Raw genomic sequence first — 18,979 nt, forward strand, 5'->3', positions numbered from 1 at the left:
CTCTGGGAGAAGGGGAAGTAGCTCAGAGGTGCTGTGCTGATCTGCTTCTCCTCTCTTCCTCCTCTCACCCCTCTTTGCTGCCATCCACAAAAGTCTGTTCTGTGGGCTCAGCAGGGCTTCCAAGCTCTCCCAGAGGGCTGTAGTTGCAGCTGGCTTTGGGAAACAGATTGGCTTAATGTGCTAAACAAAATGATTTCAGAGCATGTCACAAACAGGGCAAACTGCAGCTCAGTGGCCGTGATGTCTGGGACTGCCACCTCCCAGGAAAAGGAAGCAGAAGCATTTGGCTGCTGGGGAATGGCAGGAGACAAAATGTGGTTTTCTCTCCAGGCTAATGGAAATGCTTCACTGGAAACAGGTTTGAAACTCCCTATGGCTGCTAACAGGATTCCAAACTCACAGGTGCTGAGCAAGTGCCTGAAATGGTGATTCATTGATGCAGCTTTGCTGGTTCCCAAAATGCTAATGAGCAGTTCAGTCTCTAAACCACTAAATCAGTGTGTGAGACCTAAAAGGGCCAGCTGGGATGCTTTCCTGCTGCTAAAATAGTTCGGATGGAATTGCTGACAGAACACTCCCCAAAAACCTGAGATTGCTTCCTGAGACACTTCAATATGAGTGGACAAGTCAGATTTTGAGACCCCTAATCTGTTCAGAAGGTGCTTGGGACCCTGGTGCTTCCCCAAGTCCATTTGTTTGGAAGTACCTTGAGATGCTCAGCTTCTGCTCCCATGTTTCTCCTGGGCTGTCCTCATCTCTGCTCTAGTCCATCCCTTCAGGTAGCATTTGTGACCCACGTGTCCCAGCTGGATGCAGCATTTCTTCCGTGTTATACCTCCTGTCTAAATCACATGGATCAGTAAATGGAGAGCAGCTCCTCTAAAAGCTGCTGCATGGAGCAGTGTCACACTGACCTGTACTTCTTCCTCTCTGGAGCATCCCAAGAGGACTTCAATTCTAGACCGTCTTACCTACTTAAAGTCCAAGATTTTGTTCAACCAGGAGCACCTGAGGGCAAAGAGATGGAAGTAAAAGACTTTGCAGTCTGAGCTGAGTGTCCTGGCCATGGACTTGTGTTCCAGGAGGACTCAGAGCCACCCAGTGCTGGTGTCCGCTCCTCTATCTACTCCCTAGCTTTCCTGCCACGTCCTTCCCAAGCACATGCTGCAGATTTGGCTTTCACAGCACAGAAAGAAAAGCAGTCTCACTTAGTCATTGTATCATTTGCACAGCCATCAACTGGGAGAATTAATTAACTTGAACATATTTATCTCCAGTCATTATGGATTTGCTTTGCTCTGCAAGGTCTCTATCAACAAAGCCTCTGATAGATTCACCTAGCCCACCACCACCTTCTTTTCCATGAGTTTTGGATCTCTAAAAGCATCACCATCAATCCCCGCTCTGTCTTCATCCTTTCTGTTTCTCAGTTCTTTCCAAAGCTCTGGGGATCCTGGGACATTTTGGATAACAACCTTGTGGTGCTTCAGTGTGGTGGTGGCTGAGGTTGTGTTTGGCTTTTCAGGTGACTCAGCTGGCCCTGCTTCTCTCTGGGATTTTGCTGCATCAGCAAGAAGAATTTAATCCATGTAGCTGTTGGGACTTCCTTGCATGACTCCCATTCACAGAGTCCCCCTCTAAGACCACAGGGATCACATAATATATTCTTGATTTGTTTCTGAGCTTGATTCCTCACCTCGGATAGTGTTGGAGGCTGCTGCGATGTGGGTTGGTTCTGCACGCCATGCAAACTCCCCAGAAAATGCTCCAGTGAACAAATGTTCATTAAAAAAAACAGCAAATGTGAATTGCAGCTGACTGCGTAGAGGTGCTGGTGAATTGACAACATACGCACACAGTCAAAACAAATGATCTGGAACACAGCAGAGAGAGATGGAAACTCTCTCACGTCCCAGTCTGACACGTACTGGAGGTGATGCTGAGCTGCTGGCTGGAGCAGATCCTTCACACGTCCCTCCTGCTGCATATTCACCAGCGTGAACCCATTACTGCTGACCATGAAAGCTGATTTAAATGTCACAGAGAGCTCCAGCAAAGCCACCTCCACCCATGTGAATAGCTTCATTGGGCTTTGTACTGAGCACCAGGCAGGGATTTACTTTTCAGTCTCTCCTTATTGGATGCATTGATTAAGCAGCACACCCCTCCTTTTGCAGCAGTTCCAGGTGAGATCTAGTTGGTCTGTTCCATAGCATCCCTTTTATGTCTTGCAAAGCACCAAAGGGTTTCAATCCCACAAGGTCAGACTGTAGGAGCAGGGGGCAGTCCCCCACCTTGGGTGGAGCTTTTGAGTACAACATTTAGAATTCCAAAGGCGACAAAATGGACTTGGAACAAAATCCCAGTGCTGACATTAAAATCAAGAAGAAAGGAGGTTGAGCTGCACCTTCAGCACTCCTGGATTTGTTAGATAACATCCCCCAAGTCATCAGAAAGTGAGTCTTAATTAGTGCCCACTTGGACCTTGGTGTGTCCTAAAGGTATTCCTGTGGCATTTAATGCCAGAGCCCCACTCACCCACACCCTCCAAGCATCTCAGTGCCCCTTTTAGGGGAGCTGATTTGCAATTTGAGCCTGTAATGCAGCCCCAAGAAGCACATCTGATGTGGCTCCAGGTTTGCCTGTGAATGTTTCCATACAGCTCTAATTAACAGCAACAACAATCACTTTTTAGCCGTGGGTGGGGAGCCCTGGTGGGCAGAGCAAGAATTTCTCTAACTGCTACTACTGCCTTCTCTCTCTAGGAAACCTTAGGGCAAATTTCCAAATTTCATTCCTGTACTGCAGCATATTCCGGTACACGCAGCAGCCCTGCAGGGAAGCCATGCTTTGTAATGAAAACACTGTGCATTTGCTCTCTCTTATTTACGGGATAATAGACCAGGTGCTTTGTTTCACAAGATGATAATCAGAGTTCCCAGGTGGATAAAGTCAAGACCAACTAACTCATTTCTGTTGATGGACTGTGTTATTGTCTTTTCAAACCGCGTTTCCATTTCTCTATCCTCCTTGCATTATGAGATGTGGAAAGCTATAGGGGTCAGGATCAATCTGCCCGCTGTTTTCTCCCTTTTCCCCCTTGCTGCTCAGAGATCCCTTAAATCAGAAAGAACCATTACATTGTTTTAAGCAATAGAGACCATCATTCCAATCCATTTTTATACATAATCTAATACAACGATACAGCTGCTCTTTCAATACATCTGTCCTCACCTTGGCATTGAACGTAAGTGAGCAAGGGTCACTGAACCCAGATCAGATAACACCCATGATGCAGGTGTACAACCAATCCATCCCTTTTCAGTAAGGGAGACATTTGCTGTGCATTGAGCTGGTCCATGAGCTCATCTTCCCATCACCAGCAACCGCATCGTATAATCCCGTCTGCAAGTGATGATCCTGTTTGAAAACCTGCTAGGCTTTTTCCCCCCATTATTCCTACTGAGCAGTTACTTCAGGATTTCATTCCTTCAAGCATTAAGAAGAAAAAAAAAACCAACAATCTCCTCTAACTTCTAGCATGACCAATATATACCATTTGCTCCAAAGCCAGTATCACCATTTAGCTGAAATAGCTCCATTTCCCTCTCAGTGCTTATCCTCTTGACATATTTTCTACAGGGTAATTGCATCCCTCTGCACAGCCTTTGCCTTGCTAGCTTAAACAAGCTAAATTCTCATAATCTTCCCTCCTAGAACAGGTGCTTTTCTTTAATCCTCCCTGTAGTGTCTCTCTACACCCAATCTAGCCTGGGTTCAGCTGCTTTTTAACATCTGGGACTCTTCACGCCACACTAGCAGCTTTCTCCAATGGCGTTAACATCTCCTGATGGCTACACGATTCAGCTTTGTAAAGATCCTTGGCAAGCTGCACAAAGTTAAAGTAGGACTTAGTATAAATATATAGTCAGGACTTCAGCATTATGATTCTGCACTAAATTTGCACAAAATTATGGACTACTCTGAGCCACTGAGTGTACCTGTGGGATCAATGGGAGCAACATGGGTAGGCAAGAATGGAGCAAGAAGGCCTTTCCTCAGTGATATTTGAGCTCTGTAATACTTTCAGGCCTTTATTATTGGGCTGCTCCATGACTGTGTGACCTCTCCTTGCATTGCAGAATGCACCAAAGGTTTACTCAACCCTTCCCTCCTAGGAGAGACGTTTGTCAGCATAGGGTGCAGACAGGAATGGCACCACAGGACAGGTCGGAAAACATACATTGCTGACCAAACCCCTTTGCATTGATTCTGGCAACTCGTTCCTTCCTATAATATGTTACAAATTCTTGCAATATTCTCCTTGTGCCAGTGGTGGTTAAATTGCTTTCTAGAGGTGGTTTCTAAAAGCATGTTGAGTTTCTTTGCAGCCTGGGAGTCTCATACTGCTGGAGGAGGCCACATGAATGTCCTGGTTTGGCAGCTGTTCCCTGACACCTTGCTAGGTGTGAAAGGATTGAGACAAGGTGAAAATTGCTGGGTTGATATTGGTGCTCGATGCAGAAATTGGGGCTGCGATCCCATCAGGAGGGGGGCTGGAGGAAAGGGAAATAGAATTAACAATACAGAAGCGTAGCTGGGGCTCCTTGGAGCCACCAGTTGGCTTAGAGACAGACAATGGCTCTGTGAAAAGTCCAAAATGCTTTCATGGAGGTATGTACCTCCATAACCAACAGCTGAGCCTGAGCCACGTGTGGCTGATGGAGCAGAGCTCAGTTTTTTTGCAAAGGAAACCTTTTGCTACGCACTCTGAGGTCTCAAATGTTGTTGTTCCCCATTGGCTGTGTGTTAAGGGGAGAAAAATGTTGTACTTCTCTTTGACTCTTGCATCTCTCACAAAGACGTATAGAAACAATAGTGAACCACTCCAGCACTTTAAGCAGGCAGGCAGTGAAGCCCGATAACACTTCAGTCTTTGCCAAGAGCACTCTGGATTATGCTTGAACCTGTTTTAACCTCAGCACTTAACCTCCTTTCCCACAACGTTGCCATTGCATGGCAACATCCATGGTGGAGCTCAAAGTGAAAAAGCAAAGAGGTGGTTTCCTCAGAGGGAAGGAATACGTGCTTCCACATTGGGGCAGGGTTTTGAAGAAGCATAAATAAATTATCTACTTGCTAAACCCCAGTATTTTCAAGAAGCAGGAAGATAACTGTGTGTTCTTAATGAGGGATCACACAGGCAGGAGAGCAGCAGCTGGCCTCAGGTTTGGGAGAATATAATGCTGAGAGCTGTTACTATCAGGCACGCTCCTGCTCTTGCTTTTCTATGGCCACCTGTGCTGCACAATGCGATACGGTTTGCATTGAATGAGCTGGCACAGAAAGGGAAGGACCTGGAATCCCAAAGCAGTCTAGGTGCATTCATGTGGTGCTGCATTTGGGGCAATGTTCCTGCATCCCAGGAACATGTGGTAGCTGAAGAAAAGGCTTGATACGGATGCTGCTGCACTAAGTCTTGTTTTTATTAAGTGCAGGGGAGGAATCCACATTTTCTATTTGGGTTCAGCCCAGGACCTGCACACTGAGTCCTTCGTGACTCAGGATATTCTGTTCTGTGTTTCTAATTGGGTCCATGAGCTGCTGCAGTGAGATGGAACTGCTTGGACATATAGCTGAGAGGGGGAGCAGGCTGGAGGTGTTCTTCCCAGAGATGATGTGTTCTGTTTTCTGGTTTTACTGTTTGATGAAACAGGTGTGTGAGAGCCTTTTTTGGAGGACAAGTGTGATTACAAGAACATACCCAATTCAGACAGTTATCCTCCTGATACAGAAAAACACAGGAGGACCAGAATACACAACCCAAAAGGATGAACAGTAACTGCTAACAATTCACTGATGCCCCTTCCCCAGCTTCCTTGATTACACTGCAAATGGGACCTGTGTAAATACCTACCTGATTTGCAGCAACATAAGAGTAGACCTCATTTCCCTACCCCTGGTAACTAAATTGCCCTTGCTTGAGCTCCAGAAATAGTCGGCCACGTGAATTTACCTGTGCTTTAACCCCCTGCAAGGGAGGACCGTTACAGATTGCTTAAAAATGGGGGAGGAAAATATGCAGCAATTAATTGTACCAACAAACAGCCAACGGCACACGAAATGGAGGCATAATTTTAGGCTCAGAAATACCCCTCCACATTTAACGGCGTTCCAAAATGGAAGGGAGGCGGTGTTTTACTTAGGGATGCTGTTTAGCCTGCAGGCGCTTGCAGAAGCTATCTGGGGTTTGCAGAGCTGGGAATAGCTGTGGATGCTCAGGTACACTGCGTACCTGACTTGCAAATATAGCAAGCCAGGCTTTCGAAATGGTTTTTGAGTGATGACATTTGGAGAAAAAAAATGCGTTTGGTTTTAATACCTTCCAAATGGGAGCAATAGATATTCTTCTGTCTCTGCACAAAATCACAACCCACGCCATTCTCTGAGGCAAGCTAAAACAAATCCCCTCCATATTTAAATTTTAATCAATATTAGAAATAAATGCTTAATAGTAAACATAAACCAGGAAAACAGTCTTTGCCCCAAGGAGCTGACAAATGTTATTGTCAATCTGAACTCTGTGCTGATGCCAAATTATGGAGGCTTAGAGCTGGGCTGGTCCCATGCATCCTGCCTATGGTGATGCTCCGGTCTCTGGAGAAACCATGCAGGACATCTTCCATCCATCCCATCTGTGCATGCTGTAGGGCAATACATCAGTGCTCCTGTTTTGTACCCTTAGCTGCTAGCTCACTTCAAGTTGGAGCCCAAGAGCTGAGCACCACAGATACAATGAGACCATGTGGGTAAGCAGGGTGTCTAAGAGAAACAGCAATATTTCTGCTTGCAGTCTGTACATAGGGTAGAAAAAAAGCCATGGTAAAGCAAGGTCTGAGCAGAGCTCTTTGCCTTTTCTCATCTCTTTGGGAGAGCCATGAGAGTCAAAACGCAAAAGAAGTCATACCAGAATGGTGAGGAACTAATCAGAATTGCAGAGCCCTGCTAGAAAAGGTATTAAAATGGTTTAAACTCTCCATGTCATTCCATGTCATTTCCCAAACTCAAGAAGGAGCAATCAGATTCATGCCATTTGTCTGGACCTTAACTTAAAAATAAAGGAATATCTCCACTCTTCCAGCCCTTCTTCCACATTCTTTCTGAGGAACCAGGGTGTGAGCATTTATTGCATAAAGCTCCCAAAGCCACAAGGCTCTGATCTACCCCCAAGTCGTCCCTCTATAGCACATATTGTATATATAGCACTATAAGCCATGCAATGCCATGTTACGATAATAAACCAATACAAGTTTTGCTGACTTTCTGGACAACATGGAGGTTAAAAATGAGGATGAAGGACTGGTGCTCCCAGCAGGAACTACAGCAGCAGCCCTGCTCGTCAATCCATGCACGTACAGGTAGACACATGTGTGTGCATGTTCAATTACTCACACTTCAGCAGAAGAGCATCTCAACAAGCATACAGCTGTTGGTGTATCTGCCTTTGTAGCACACCCAGGGCTTTGTGAACACATCCTGAACCCACTTATTGTCATCAATGTTGTGCTAGCATGAGAAGCTGGGATGCTCCAAGGATCCCATGCTGACCTCTGCAATTCTTTTTGTAAATTCCAGGGAGGAATGAGTGCTTTACATAACATGTGAGAAAAACCCAAATCCATTATCTTTAAAAGAGAGGAATTAATGAAGCCTGTTTTCCAAAGGATGCCGGTATTTTGTTTTCTGACTTCTCCCTGCTCTGCCCCTATGGACTCCCACCAAGAAAATCAGAGTAATCTAGGAGCAGCTAACATCCTCATCCATGTACCAACCTTCACACATCTACCCCTGGGTTGTTTCTCTCTGTCCCGCGGGTAGCACAGACCTATGTATACTAATTTTTTAGTTTGTTATACTCTCTGTACTGTCAGAGAAGTGTAAGCTGTCTTGTCATTACCAGGCTGCCTTTGGAGAAAGTGGGGCACATATGCTTGTTGGACAGCTGGTTGCTGTCAGATGAAATGCATAATGTCATCGGTGGCCCTGATTTTCCTCAGTGGATGTGAGTTTGGGTCTCTCTCAGCTGCCAGTTTTCATGAAGCTAGTAGAAACCTAATGTCTCTGAGAATTCTTATAGTCTTTCAAATAGACGCAAAATCAGCCAATATTCAATCTTCTGGAGGCTTCTCCTGTCAGGAAATAAGGCTGCAGGTCAGCCATCTCCAAAAAGCTCAGAGGATGGTCTATCGGAAGGCATCCTGCATTGAAACCTGCCCCTTGAAACAGGGAGCTCATTTGAGCACAGTGTATGAAATCCCCTTCTGCAGGGAAAGGCAGGTGTAAACCTTTGCTAATACCAGGTGATACTGGATTTTGCCCCAGACCTTATTTAAAATAGACCCTGGTTTGCCCCAGGTCTATAAATGTAAAATGTAGAGACTCCAAGAGGTGACAAATCCCCCACTGAGGGGGACTTTTTATGTGATGGACTTCTTCCATCACATAATTCTGAACCAGCAGAAAATGAGAGCATCCTCTTAATGAGGCATCCCGGGCTTTCAAGATTTGGTTTTGCTCTGAGATATATTTTTTTAATTATTTTCATGGAAAACAGAAATGCTTTATGACAAATGCTTTCATTTTTCTCCTGGGAAATCTCATTCCAGTCAGTGCAACTTCAGGAAAGAAGGGTTGTTTTTTTTGCATTCAGAGAGCATTGTCTAATGAAAAGTTTGTTAGGAGATAACCTAACCAACTCCAGGCTTGTCAGCCTGCATTTCAAAACCCTGTGATGGTTTCTGTTCTGAATTTGGTTTTCATTGCACCAACCTCTCACTAAAATCATTAGGAAGCAAACTCCGCTCGGGTTCAATGGAAGTTGAGTTGGTTTGATAGTATAGCTGTCCATGGTGCTACATCTTCACACTGATGGCATCCCTCTGCGTCACATCGTGTGTGTCCCTGTAATTACATGCACCCTACAAGGAACTCGCTGCAGTTGGTGTAGAGAAGCAACTCATGTTAATTCAGCTGCAATCCGTTGTCATTGCCTTGACAGGAATGAATTCATTTGTTATTCATGTGGATGTCACATGTATTCCAGGAGATGCTCCATCATAATTTAGCATTAGTTAATGGCCACTTAGAGTGCTCCTGAAGCAGCTGTAGAAGGGATGGTGGCACTGGGATTCATTACCAGGGTGGAGTACAAAAAAAATGTTTATCAATCAACAAGTGTGAAGTTTAACATCTGGCACAACAACTCCTTCTCCTAATGAGGACGTGCTATCCACACCCTTTCTGGCCATGCTGCTAATGAAAACTGGCTCCATGTTTTACATAAACATTGGTTGTGATGGGAGTATTGCTGGAGAAACAAGCTCAGCAGCAGCTTTTACAGAAAGCTTTGCTGGAAACATTTGGTACCTTTTCAGTGTAAAAAGGAAAAATCCCCAAACATGAAGTGCTTCAAAGAAAACAGATTAATACATCAGAACTGTACAACTGCTGTAACCAGCCATCAGCTCCCGAGCAGAAGAGGACACTGTGTTATCTTCTGGGAGATACAGTCCAACCAGTGTGTCTAAGGGACATGTGTGGATGATGAGCTGGAACTGCAGCTCTCAGCAAACTTCACTATAACATTTCTGTTTCATATTTTCACAGGAAAAAAAAAAAAAAAAAAAAAAAAAAAAAAAAAAAAAAGCTCAATAGCAAAAATCAGTTCTAATCCAAGACTTCCTCAAGTAAATCATCACTTTCCAGATGGCCTAAAGTCCCTCCCACCTCACCAAACATAATGCCATCCCCCATTTGAGGTCAAACTGAAGCCAGATATGCTTGTTCAGCTGTCGCAGGTTTCTCCATCACTGGAAAACTGCTGATGAGCTCACATTGCTGCAAACACGGCTATTTCATGGTAGGCAAAGATGGATCGCACATGCTGCTCTCCCAAAGCATAGCAGGTGGCACTGGAAGAAATACAGAGGCTTACTGGTTCTGCTCTACATTTTGGTACATTTTCTGCACCCATTTTGGTGCAAGAGAGCAGTAGAGCATCATCTTGAAAAATTCAGTGACTTAAGAGTTAAGTTTCCATTAATTCCTCCCATTGGTCATTAGTTCTCTTCTGCAGTCAACTGAGTGGATTTAGCCCTTACTGCCAAGGCATGGCATACTGTAGAGATGTTTTCTTGCCTGCCATTGAGTTTTCCCGATGATTGACAATTATTTGCTCCTGTGCTGTACCAGAGTTTCAGCTCATCTTTATCTACTTGAGCTGGGAAAGTAAGACACTCTTCACACTGGCTGAAATTGGAGCCCTTAAATTATGCTGCTCACAGTACATGCAGCTAAGTCACCAGAGTGCATTTGCTTGAGTTTATTTACTCTCATCTCCTGCACCAAGATTAACTTCCCCTAAATGTTCAGACTCACAAACATTTTGGGTCTTTTCTGTGGGATTCGGCTGTCTGGTGAAGTCATGACTGTCCTCCACCATGGGAGTGGGGTTTGAGAAAGCCCGGAGCGAGCAATGGGATGAAACATGAAAAAAGAAAATGTCTAAGTTTTGATTTTCTTCCCCCAATAATTTCAAAAGCTTTGAAAAGGCAAACACATTTTTAATTATTTTAATTTCATGCCTGTCTTCCTATTATTTTCATTTCATTTTCCAAGTTCCAAATATCTTTGAAACAACATTATGTAGATATAAATTTCTGAAAAACAACTAAAACTTCATCCCACTAAAATTTTTGACCTTCAACTGCTTATTTTTGTATTTTTTCTTCCCAGATGTGTAATATGGACAGACTCAGACCTATCAGACTCTCTCAGGACAAACTCTGTCTCTTAACAGAGCCTGGAAGTGGAATCTGAGTACTTCCTGGCTGACTGGTGGGAAAGCCCAAGGACTGGCCATGAAGCTCACTCTGCCTGGAGACTTCTTGTGCTTAGAACCAACTAATCTGTAGAAGAACTTGGTGAGTAGGTTGAGTTTGACTCAGCCTTTTTCAGTTCTGATTTTCTTTTCAAATTCCTCTGAGCAGCTGTGGAGGAGGAAGGAAATCTCTGTGCAGAACTGGCTCGTGTGATGGGAGCAGTAAATGAGCAACTTCTGTTGTAGGTGAAAACACTCCTGTGGACCAAGTCCCTATGCATTGGGCTCCTCTCTGGAAATGTAACCAGGTGCAGATTAAACCTTTCATCCTACCCTTGGCAAATACATGTGCATTTTCCATTACCACTCACTTCTTCCCTTCATGCTCCCTGGCTTAACACACAGGATAAATCCTTTCCTCAAAAGTGACAACAACAACAAATGATCAAAACAATTCAGCTTTCTTTCTTTTTTTTTTGTTTTTAATGTGCGCCAGTTATAATATTCATGGCTGGATAAAAATTGTTTCCTGATGGGCTCTGAGCACACTGGTATCAATCTGTTTAAATGATGCAGTCTCTTTCACCTCCTAGGAGCAATCTTTCTTTCTGCTGCTGGTCTCATTGATTGATCCCTGGCAGGTGGAGGCAGCTCTGTCCACCTCATCTCGCCCATTTCCTATCCTAGTTGTTGAGTTTGTGAGCCTTTCAAGTTTTCCTCACAGCTACTTGCAAGTACAGAAATCCCAAAGAGCTTTTAGAAGCCTTTTCAGGTTATTCTTACCCCTCAATATAGGGAATAAATTTAGTTTTTTTTTAACCTCTCAGCAGATGCAGGTGGCAAAACTGCTGATTTTCGTAACCTGGAAATATAGCCACAATTCATGTTTTCCTCCCTCTGATACCAGGGAGGACCTGCATGCCCATTGCCAGCTCTCTCAGAGTTGTGCTTGCTTTCAGGCAAGAAAGCTTTTCATGGATGTGTTTTCCCAAAGAGCCTTTCTTAAGGGAAGACACATAAGGTATCTCATCAATCCTAAAAGAAAGATGAATGGAATTAGAAAAAACACTTGATACTTCTTTTGAACACTGTATGCAGTTGAAAGGGTTATTGAAATACATTACATATTATATACGTAAGTATATGTGTGAAATAATTCATGTTGTCAGGTACCTCAAGAGGCCACCCAGCCCCATGCTGAAGTCAGACCTGTTTTCTCTTCTAGTCAAGTGTGACCTTCTCCTGCCTCATTTCATGACCGCCAGTTTCAATTTCCTCCTCCATTGCCTTCAGTGGGGATTGCAGGCATGAACCATACCCATCAGCATCTTGCTAGGAGCATTTTGAATAAGCAGACAGCATGATTTCACAGCACCACGTCATGCATTTTAGAATGGCATCACTGCTCTTGTTCAAATAAGCACAAAGACTCTGCAAAAGGGAATATCAGAGAAATTACTTATTATTCTGCTCAGGTTGGATATTAGGGAACATTTCTGCTCTGAAAGAGCAGTGGTGCATTGGCACAGGCTGCCCAGAGGGGTGATGGAGTCACTGTCTCTGAAGGTGTTCGAGGAAAGTGGAGAAGCGTGGCACTGAGGAACATGGTTAATGGACATGGCAGGATGGGTTGGGGTTGGACTTGGGGATCTCAGACGTTGTTACCAAGCTTAGTGTTTCTATGATTCTATTTGTCAGGAAGTCCTGAAGGAAGACTTGCATGAGGTGTATGGACGTAGGTCAGGACAAGCTATGTAGCTCCAATTTTGCCTCTCCAAATGGAAACCATGTCTGTGTGTGTGTGTGTGTGCGCATGCATTTTTTTGTTGTTGGTGGTAGTGGTGGTGGTCTTTTTTGGGTATTATTTTTGTGGGTTTGTATTGGATTGTTTTTTATCTTTCTTCACATAGAGTTTTAGGCATGGCAATATTAAAGACTGGTTCATGTACAAAGAGCACAGGCACATTTGAATGTTCGCCATGATTTTACCCTTCATCCACTATAGACAGCAAGGAAACAATACAACACTGACACTGAACCTATTTGTGTAAAAGTTATCACAAAATGGCAGATCCCATTATGGCATATTTCGCAGATTCTGAGGCAAACTTTGGAAAAAGTCATGAGTTCCAGAAAAATGATGAAACAGAGGTTGTATGATTCTGAATCCAGCAGCTAGCATCATGATTATTACTTCTTTTTGTTTGGAGGAAAGTGAAAGTTGTATAATAAGGGATGAGAATGGACTAATCAGTCTAAGAAGCAAAAGCTGTTTACTAAACAGTGGCCTCTCGGGCACACTGGAAAGAATGGTAGAAAATGTATGCATGGGTAAAGACAAATAGATTGACGGAAACTTGCATCTCAGAATAGAAATATTCACATGAGATGCTCTCCATTATGTGGACACTGTCTATCAGCAAAAATGTGCGTTGAAAATAAATGAGTTATATCCTTTGATTGTCACAGCCACTGAAAATACGTAAATAGACATCCAACAATGAAAGCAGAGCAGGCACAAGCTAAGTTATTTTGCTACCTTGGAAATGAACTGGTTATGAGAGGAAGCACGCACAACACATCCCATTTAACAGATGACATGACAGCAGGATGTGCTCCTATACCAGAATGTGCACCCACTGCCACACCTTGGATATGTCAGCCAAGGCTTGGCTGCTGGGGTTACTTTTCTCAGCAAGGTGGGACTCTGATATCCCATTCCTACGTTGCTTATATTATAGCTATCTACACCCACATCACCCATCAGTCATTCTCCATTTGTCTGAGGAGGTGAGATGATTCTCATAGACTTGTCTCCCCTGTTACTCCATGCATTTGCTGTGACACACACAAAAACCTCCAGCAAGGCTCCTTACTGCTGCTGTTCCTTTATTGTGGAGCAGCCAAGGACCATGAGCCATGGCTTCAGGCTTGGGAAAGAGCTTTGCTCCAGTACACCCATAGAGATACCCAGAAAACTACAGCAGTGTATTTAGGGCTGACAAACCACAGCTTTCCCATGCTCAGCAGCCGTAGGATGGGAAGACCTTACTGTCATGTTGAGCAGCAGGAGCGCAGCTCCTCCAGAAAGATGCCATCTGTAAGGTCGTTTTCAACTGAGACCTCCTGGGAGGAGTGATGCACAAAAGAGGAGAGGATTTCCTCAGCTGCTGTTATCAGGTTTCTCTCCTCCAAATACTCTAAAGGAATGGGTTTGCTAAAGCATGTTCTGCCAATTTTCTATTCTTCATTACCTCGCCTACAGCAGAGGTCGGCATTATCTTATCTGCTGCTCAGTGCATTGCAAGGCCAGCTGAGGAATCAGCACATATTTTGCTCAGTCCTTGCTGTTCCCTTTGGATGTATTCCTGCAGAAAAGCTTAGGGACCATAATATGGGGACATTATCCCAGGGAGAAGGAACATGGAGTGCAAGGAAGCACAGCTCAAATCTTGTGAATAAAGCAGCAATGGAGAAGTGAAGGAGGAGTAGGAGGGAAGGTATAGTCAAGCGTTCAACGTGTCAGGACACTGCCCTGCCAGCTGCTGCTTTCCCACATGGTGCAAGCAGCTTTATACAGGGGGTGCACTGCACGTAGCACACACATTACCCCCAAGGGACAGCTGCACAACCTTCTTCAGCATCTTATTGCATCGTACTGCACTGATGCAGCTTCCTGCTGCAAAACTGTTCCCAGGTGCATGAAAGTGAGGAGTACAGAGAGAACTGGAATTCTTCAGCAGGATGACGCATTACAGAACTGCTCTGGGATTTACACCTCTGCTTCCCGAGAGGAAAGAAATCAATTTTCAATGACGACTCTTCTCTTCTTCCAGCTGGTAATGCAGCAGAATGGATGGGCTGTCACTGAGCCCGTGTGCAAAGTTGCAACAGGTCGCTGATGATTAAACACAACATTCCTCCAGAACTGAAGGTTCTGATTCTGCCCAGAGGCAGCTCACAGACCTTTACAGCATGATCCCTGTGGAAAGACCTACTCAGCATTTAAGTAGGCACTTTCTGCTGCCTTTTGTCTCCAGAGGTAAAGTCTGGAAGGAAAACGAAGCTTCTGAGTCCCTTTTGAGTTCTGTTGCCCAGATTTCCATATCATGAGGGATTCCCTGGAGTTGGTGACCCCGAAACACCTATCTGTGCCTCCAGCACCTCCTCTGATGCATTTCTATGTGTCAGGTGCAGAAGGCAACACTGGGAAGATGTTGTCTCCTGGATCACCTGCATCTGCTTTGCGTAACTGACTGAAGTGTTTCACTGCCTCATTTCTGAATCTCTACAGTGTTTGCCAAAGAGAATTGCTGTCAGCCTGTAATACCCTATCTGCTTCTAGCTGACCCCAAGCTGATTTAGCAGAACCAGGATTTATTTAGCAGTCAGGGAAAGTCTTGTCTTTCTAGAAACTATATAGAAAAAGATGCCATGGAGAGGACAGTCTCGTGTCCCAGGGATGCTGCCCAGATCTCCTCTCTCATCTGATAACAAGAGCTGCTGTTTTGAGTCCCCACAGGTGTTTTGAACATGCTAGTCTGGCTGTGGGGCTTTTGCTTTTAGCTGGTGTTTATTGCATTATTGGCAAGCACATCTTTGCTTTCCCTCTGGATTTTAACATCTTTTTGTCCCTTTCTATCCCATTCTCCATACTTCCTCACACATGGTTTTGCTTTAGTTATCTCTTCCCCTAGTGACTTTTTTGATATGCTCCTAAAACTTACAGCAGCCTCTGCTCAGGTCTGCCCACAGAGTAGATGGAAAGGAGCAGTCTGCCTGGTACCCAGTCCAAAACAAGCATAAGGCAACAACTGACATGAAATGCAACCTTCCTGCTTAGGTATCTAAAGAGAGCACAGTCCAGGTGTTAGAAATGGCTATGGAGCACATGAGTCAGTTGGACCCATTTGCTGGGAGACCCACAAGCAGCAGAGGCACAGAATACTCCTAAAAACAGACCCAAGTCCTGCTGGCAAACCAAACCGTCACAAAGGCTGCTTCAGCCCCAGCCTATCTGCAGAACGAGCAGCACTGCTCTCAGACAGACAGCTGCCTGGGAGCGGTCGGCGTGGCTGACTGCAGGGCTGCTGAGCCCCCAACCAGGGCAGACTGGTGGCAGATTGGTGGGAAGGGATGAGCCAGAATGGCCTGAGAGCAAAGTGCAGCTTAGCCCCGTGCCAACCCGCGTGCCCGCAGCTCTGCCCAGGCAACACTCCAGCCACCAGCCCCTTTGCAGCCCCTCATCACCCAGCAGTGCCATCTCCTCTTCCAACAATCTACTTTTTGATTCTATTTAACTCTGATGCTGTCTGCCAGCCGAGCTGCCACTGGGGTGGCAGCCAGGAGCCATGAGCTGAGCAGCGTCTGTTCCTGCAAGATCCTCAGGCTGCCCAGCTCGCTCCTGCTCCCTGCCAGCATCAGAACACTGCCTGATTTCTTTCCTCCTTCTATATTTTTTTCCTTTCCTCTAACACAACATCATGAAGACACCCAGCTGCTGACCGCACTGCACAGCTAACTAGGATTTATGATCCACAACCATCAGGAATGAGCAGAAAAATTTCCAGTCTGTTTCATCAGAAGCCACAGTTTCATCAAGGCTACAAACACGCAGGAAGATACAACTGGCTGATGGACATTGCTCATACAATCCCCAAATGCGTGCTCTTGCACTGGCCTTTCTCCAGCCCTTTCTTCTTCCTTCAGCTGGCTAAAATTCACTGACCATAGCAAGAGACCCCCAAGTTCCCTCCGTTGCTCAACTTGGTCTGATGGCAAGCACCCTCCAGGAGCCTCATGAAGGATGGGTGCTGGACCTGCTGCCAGCCCCTTGCTCAGCCCCCACATCACCCCACACCATGCTGGGAAGTAGCACAGGAAAGGCTCCAGCAAGCAAACTTAGACTCAACAGGCTGCCTGCTCCTCCTCAGCCGTTCCACAACCCGTGCTCGTCACACAGTGCCCACGCAACACAGCCAGTGACATCCAGGGCTGTCCTGGTCCTGCACCACCACCATCCATGTACCCAGAGTGGAGAAAAGCAGAGCATCTGCTCATACTCACAGTTTTGAAGTCCTCGTGGTTGCATTCTTGGCCTTTGAATTTGCAGTACAGCATCATATCCTTCAGGTCGTGGCCAACCCGTGCCAGGAACTCCTGCATGTTGAAAACTTTAGGTTTATACTGCTTAAAGTTGGCTTTCTCTTGGAGGATAGCCAAGACGGCCGGGTCAGCCAGGTGAGGGTTGGGGATCTGCAGGTTGACATCGAGCAGAGCCAGCAGCTCCCCAGCATGGTACAGATCATTGGTGGTCAGCCGGGAAAAGCGGAACTCATTGAGGTTACAGATGGTGACGGCGGGGAACACCAGGCTGTTCGCCACCACCTCGTCCACTTTGGTGACGTGCTGGTAGGAGAAGTAGAAAGCCACCCGGTCCGAGCTCTCCACCAGGAGGAGCCCCAGAGAGCCCACGAAGGCCAAGGTCCAGAGCAGGCGCCGGATGGTCACTGGCCCGTAGACAAAGACATGACGGATCCCGTGGAGCGTGGAGGTGTTGGCAAAAATCTGGATGCTGGAAGGCTGCAGGCTCCCCATGCTGCCCTCGCTGGTGCTGTCCTTCAGATCCATTGGGGGTAGCTGGTGAAATCCTTGCACTGCTTTTTGGGTCAGGCTGTAGCCGGAACTGGGATCCTTCCCCTCCCCTCTGGAAAGTAATTAGAGCCTTTTAGAGGAGAGAGAGCGAAGACAGTCTCAGACCAGCTGCCACGAGCTTATCCCACCAGCTCAGCAGTAGCTTCGTAGGGGTAAATATTAATACAAACATCCATTCAAACTCTAGCTCTTGATTTCCTCGGTGTGATAAGGGCTGGTTTTATTTAGGGAGACACCAAGGTGATGTGGAAGAGATGTGGGTGGGAAGCAAAAGCCGAGCCAATGGAAATAAAGTCCTCCCCCTACACACGCACACATGCACACACACAGACACACACACACACACACACACACACGCCGAGCGAGATGAGATTAAGCGAGAGGGAGAGCTTAAAACAAGCGGAGCAGCTCGCAGCCTGTTAACTAGTGCATGAAGCCAAGGATGCCACTACCCAGAGATGATGGCTGGCGGCGGGGCTTCCAGACTCATCCTTCCTGTACTCCGAAGGTGCTGCTGGATTTGGGCATCTCGTCTCCTCCCCACCCTGCTGTTTTGGGCAGGGCTTTAGGAAATAGCCCCCTCCCCAAAACCCCACCGGTGTTATTTTGCAAGAGTTTCTCTCGGGGAAAGCCGGGCAGCTAATTCAGCAGGAAAATGCAAAAGAAGTGAGGGAGGAAAAAGGGGAAGGAGGGGAAAGGATGAAAAAAAATGTAAAAGGGGGGGGGAAAAGGCTTCTCAGCTCCATTCATGCACATAGCAATAAAAAGCAATAGCATGAAGCCTCTCTGCCATGCAGCAGCTCCGGAGCAAAAAAAAAAAATCAGGCAGAAAAGGATGGAGTGGGAGAGGTAGAGGGGGAGAGGAGCTGCTGTGTCTCTCCTTCCTTCGCTCTGTCTCAGCATCCCTGCACTTCAGGACTCCGGCAGGCGAAGCACCGAGAGCTGTGAGTCACGCATCGACCCGAGCCCTGCGGTGGGTGAGAGCAGCACTGCCAGATGTTCGGTGCCGCTGGAAGGCAGCTGCGATGGATGCGTGCAGGGAAGGTGCTCCCAGCTGTGCCTTCAGATGGGAGGTTTGGAGGGGTGGGGATGTTGGGGAGGCAAACTGGGAAAGGTTTCCTAGCCAAGAGATGCTGCAAAATCTTGCACGCTGAAGCCTCCAGATGTGACAGCATCCTTAGTGCATGCTGCAGGAGGTGGGAAGGAGCAAGGTGTAGCCCTGGGTCTGAGAAGGGTCAGGAGTAGCTCCTCTCCACACTGACTCTGTGCACAGCAGTATTTTTATCTGTTTTATCTCAGATGCAGGAGGAAATAATACTTTCTGTCTCCACACAGCGCTATGGCAGGTGAGGGTCCCTGGGGCCATGGTGGCACCATGGATGTGACAGTCAGCTGAGAGCAGAGGCTCAAGGAACAGCCACAGGCTGTCTCAGGCTGTGGTGTGAT

At 46.1% G+C, this 18,979-nt stretch overlaps 1 protein-coding gene across 2 annotated transcripts in view; it reads right to left on the reverse strand.

Annotated features, from left to right (window-relative positions):
• Positions 1-18,079, reverse strand: part of ASIC2 (acid sensing ion channel subunit 2) — a 413,868-nt gene extending 395,789 nt beyond the window's left edge. For both annotated transcript variants that reach the window (XR_213687.5, XM_418066.7), the window contains exons 1-2: positions 17,986-18,079; positions 16,946-17,585 (exon numbers count right to left, since the gene is read on the reverse strand). Coding sequence is in view for 1 of the 2 variants with exons in the window: in XM_418066.7 (XP_418066.3) it covers positions 16,946-17,585; positions 17,986-18,023 (678 nt within the window). In the remaining variant the exon portion in view is untranslated. The remainder of the gene's footprint in view (positions 1-16,945; positions 17,586-17,985) is intronic.
• Between the last annotated feature and the right edge of the window lie 900 nt (positions 18,080-18,979).

The sequence above is a fragment of the Gallus gallus genome, chromosome 27 (assembly GCF_016699485.2).
Source record: "Gallus gallus isolate bGalGal1 chromosome 27, bGalGal1.mat.broiler.GRCg7b, whole genome shotgun sequence".
In the NCBI taxonomy this organism is placed as follows: domain Eukaryota; kingdom Metazoa; phylum Chordata; class Aves; order Galliformes; family Phasianidae; genus Gallus; species Gallus gallus.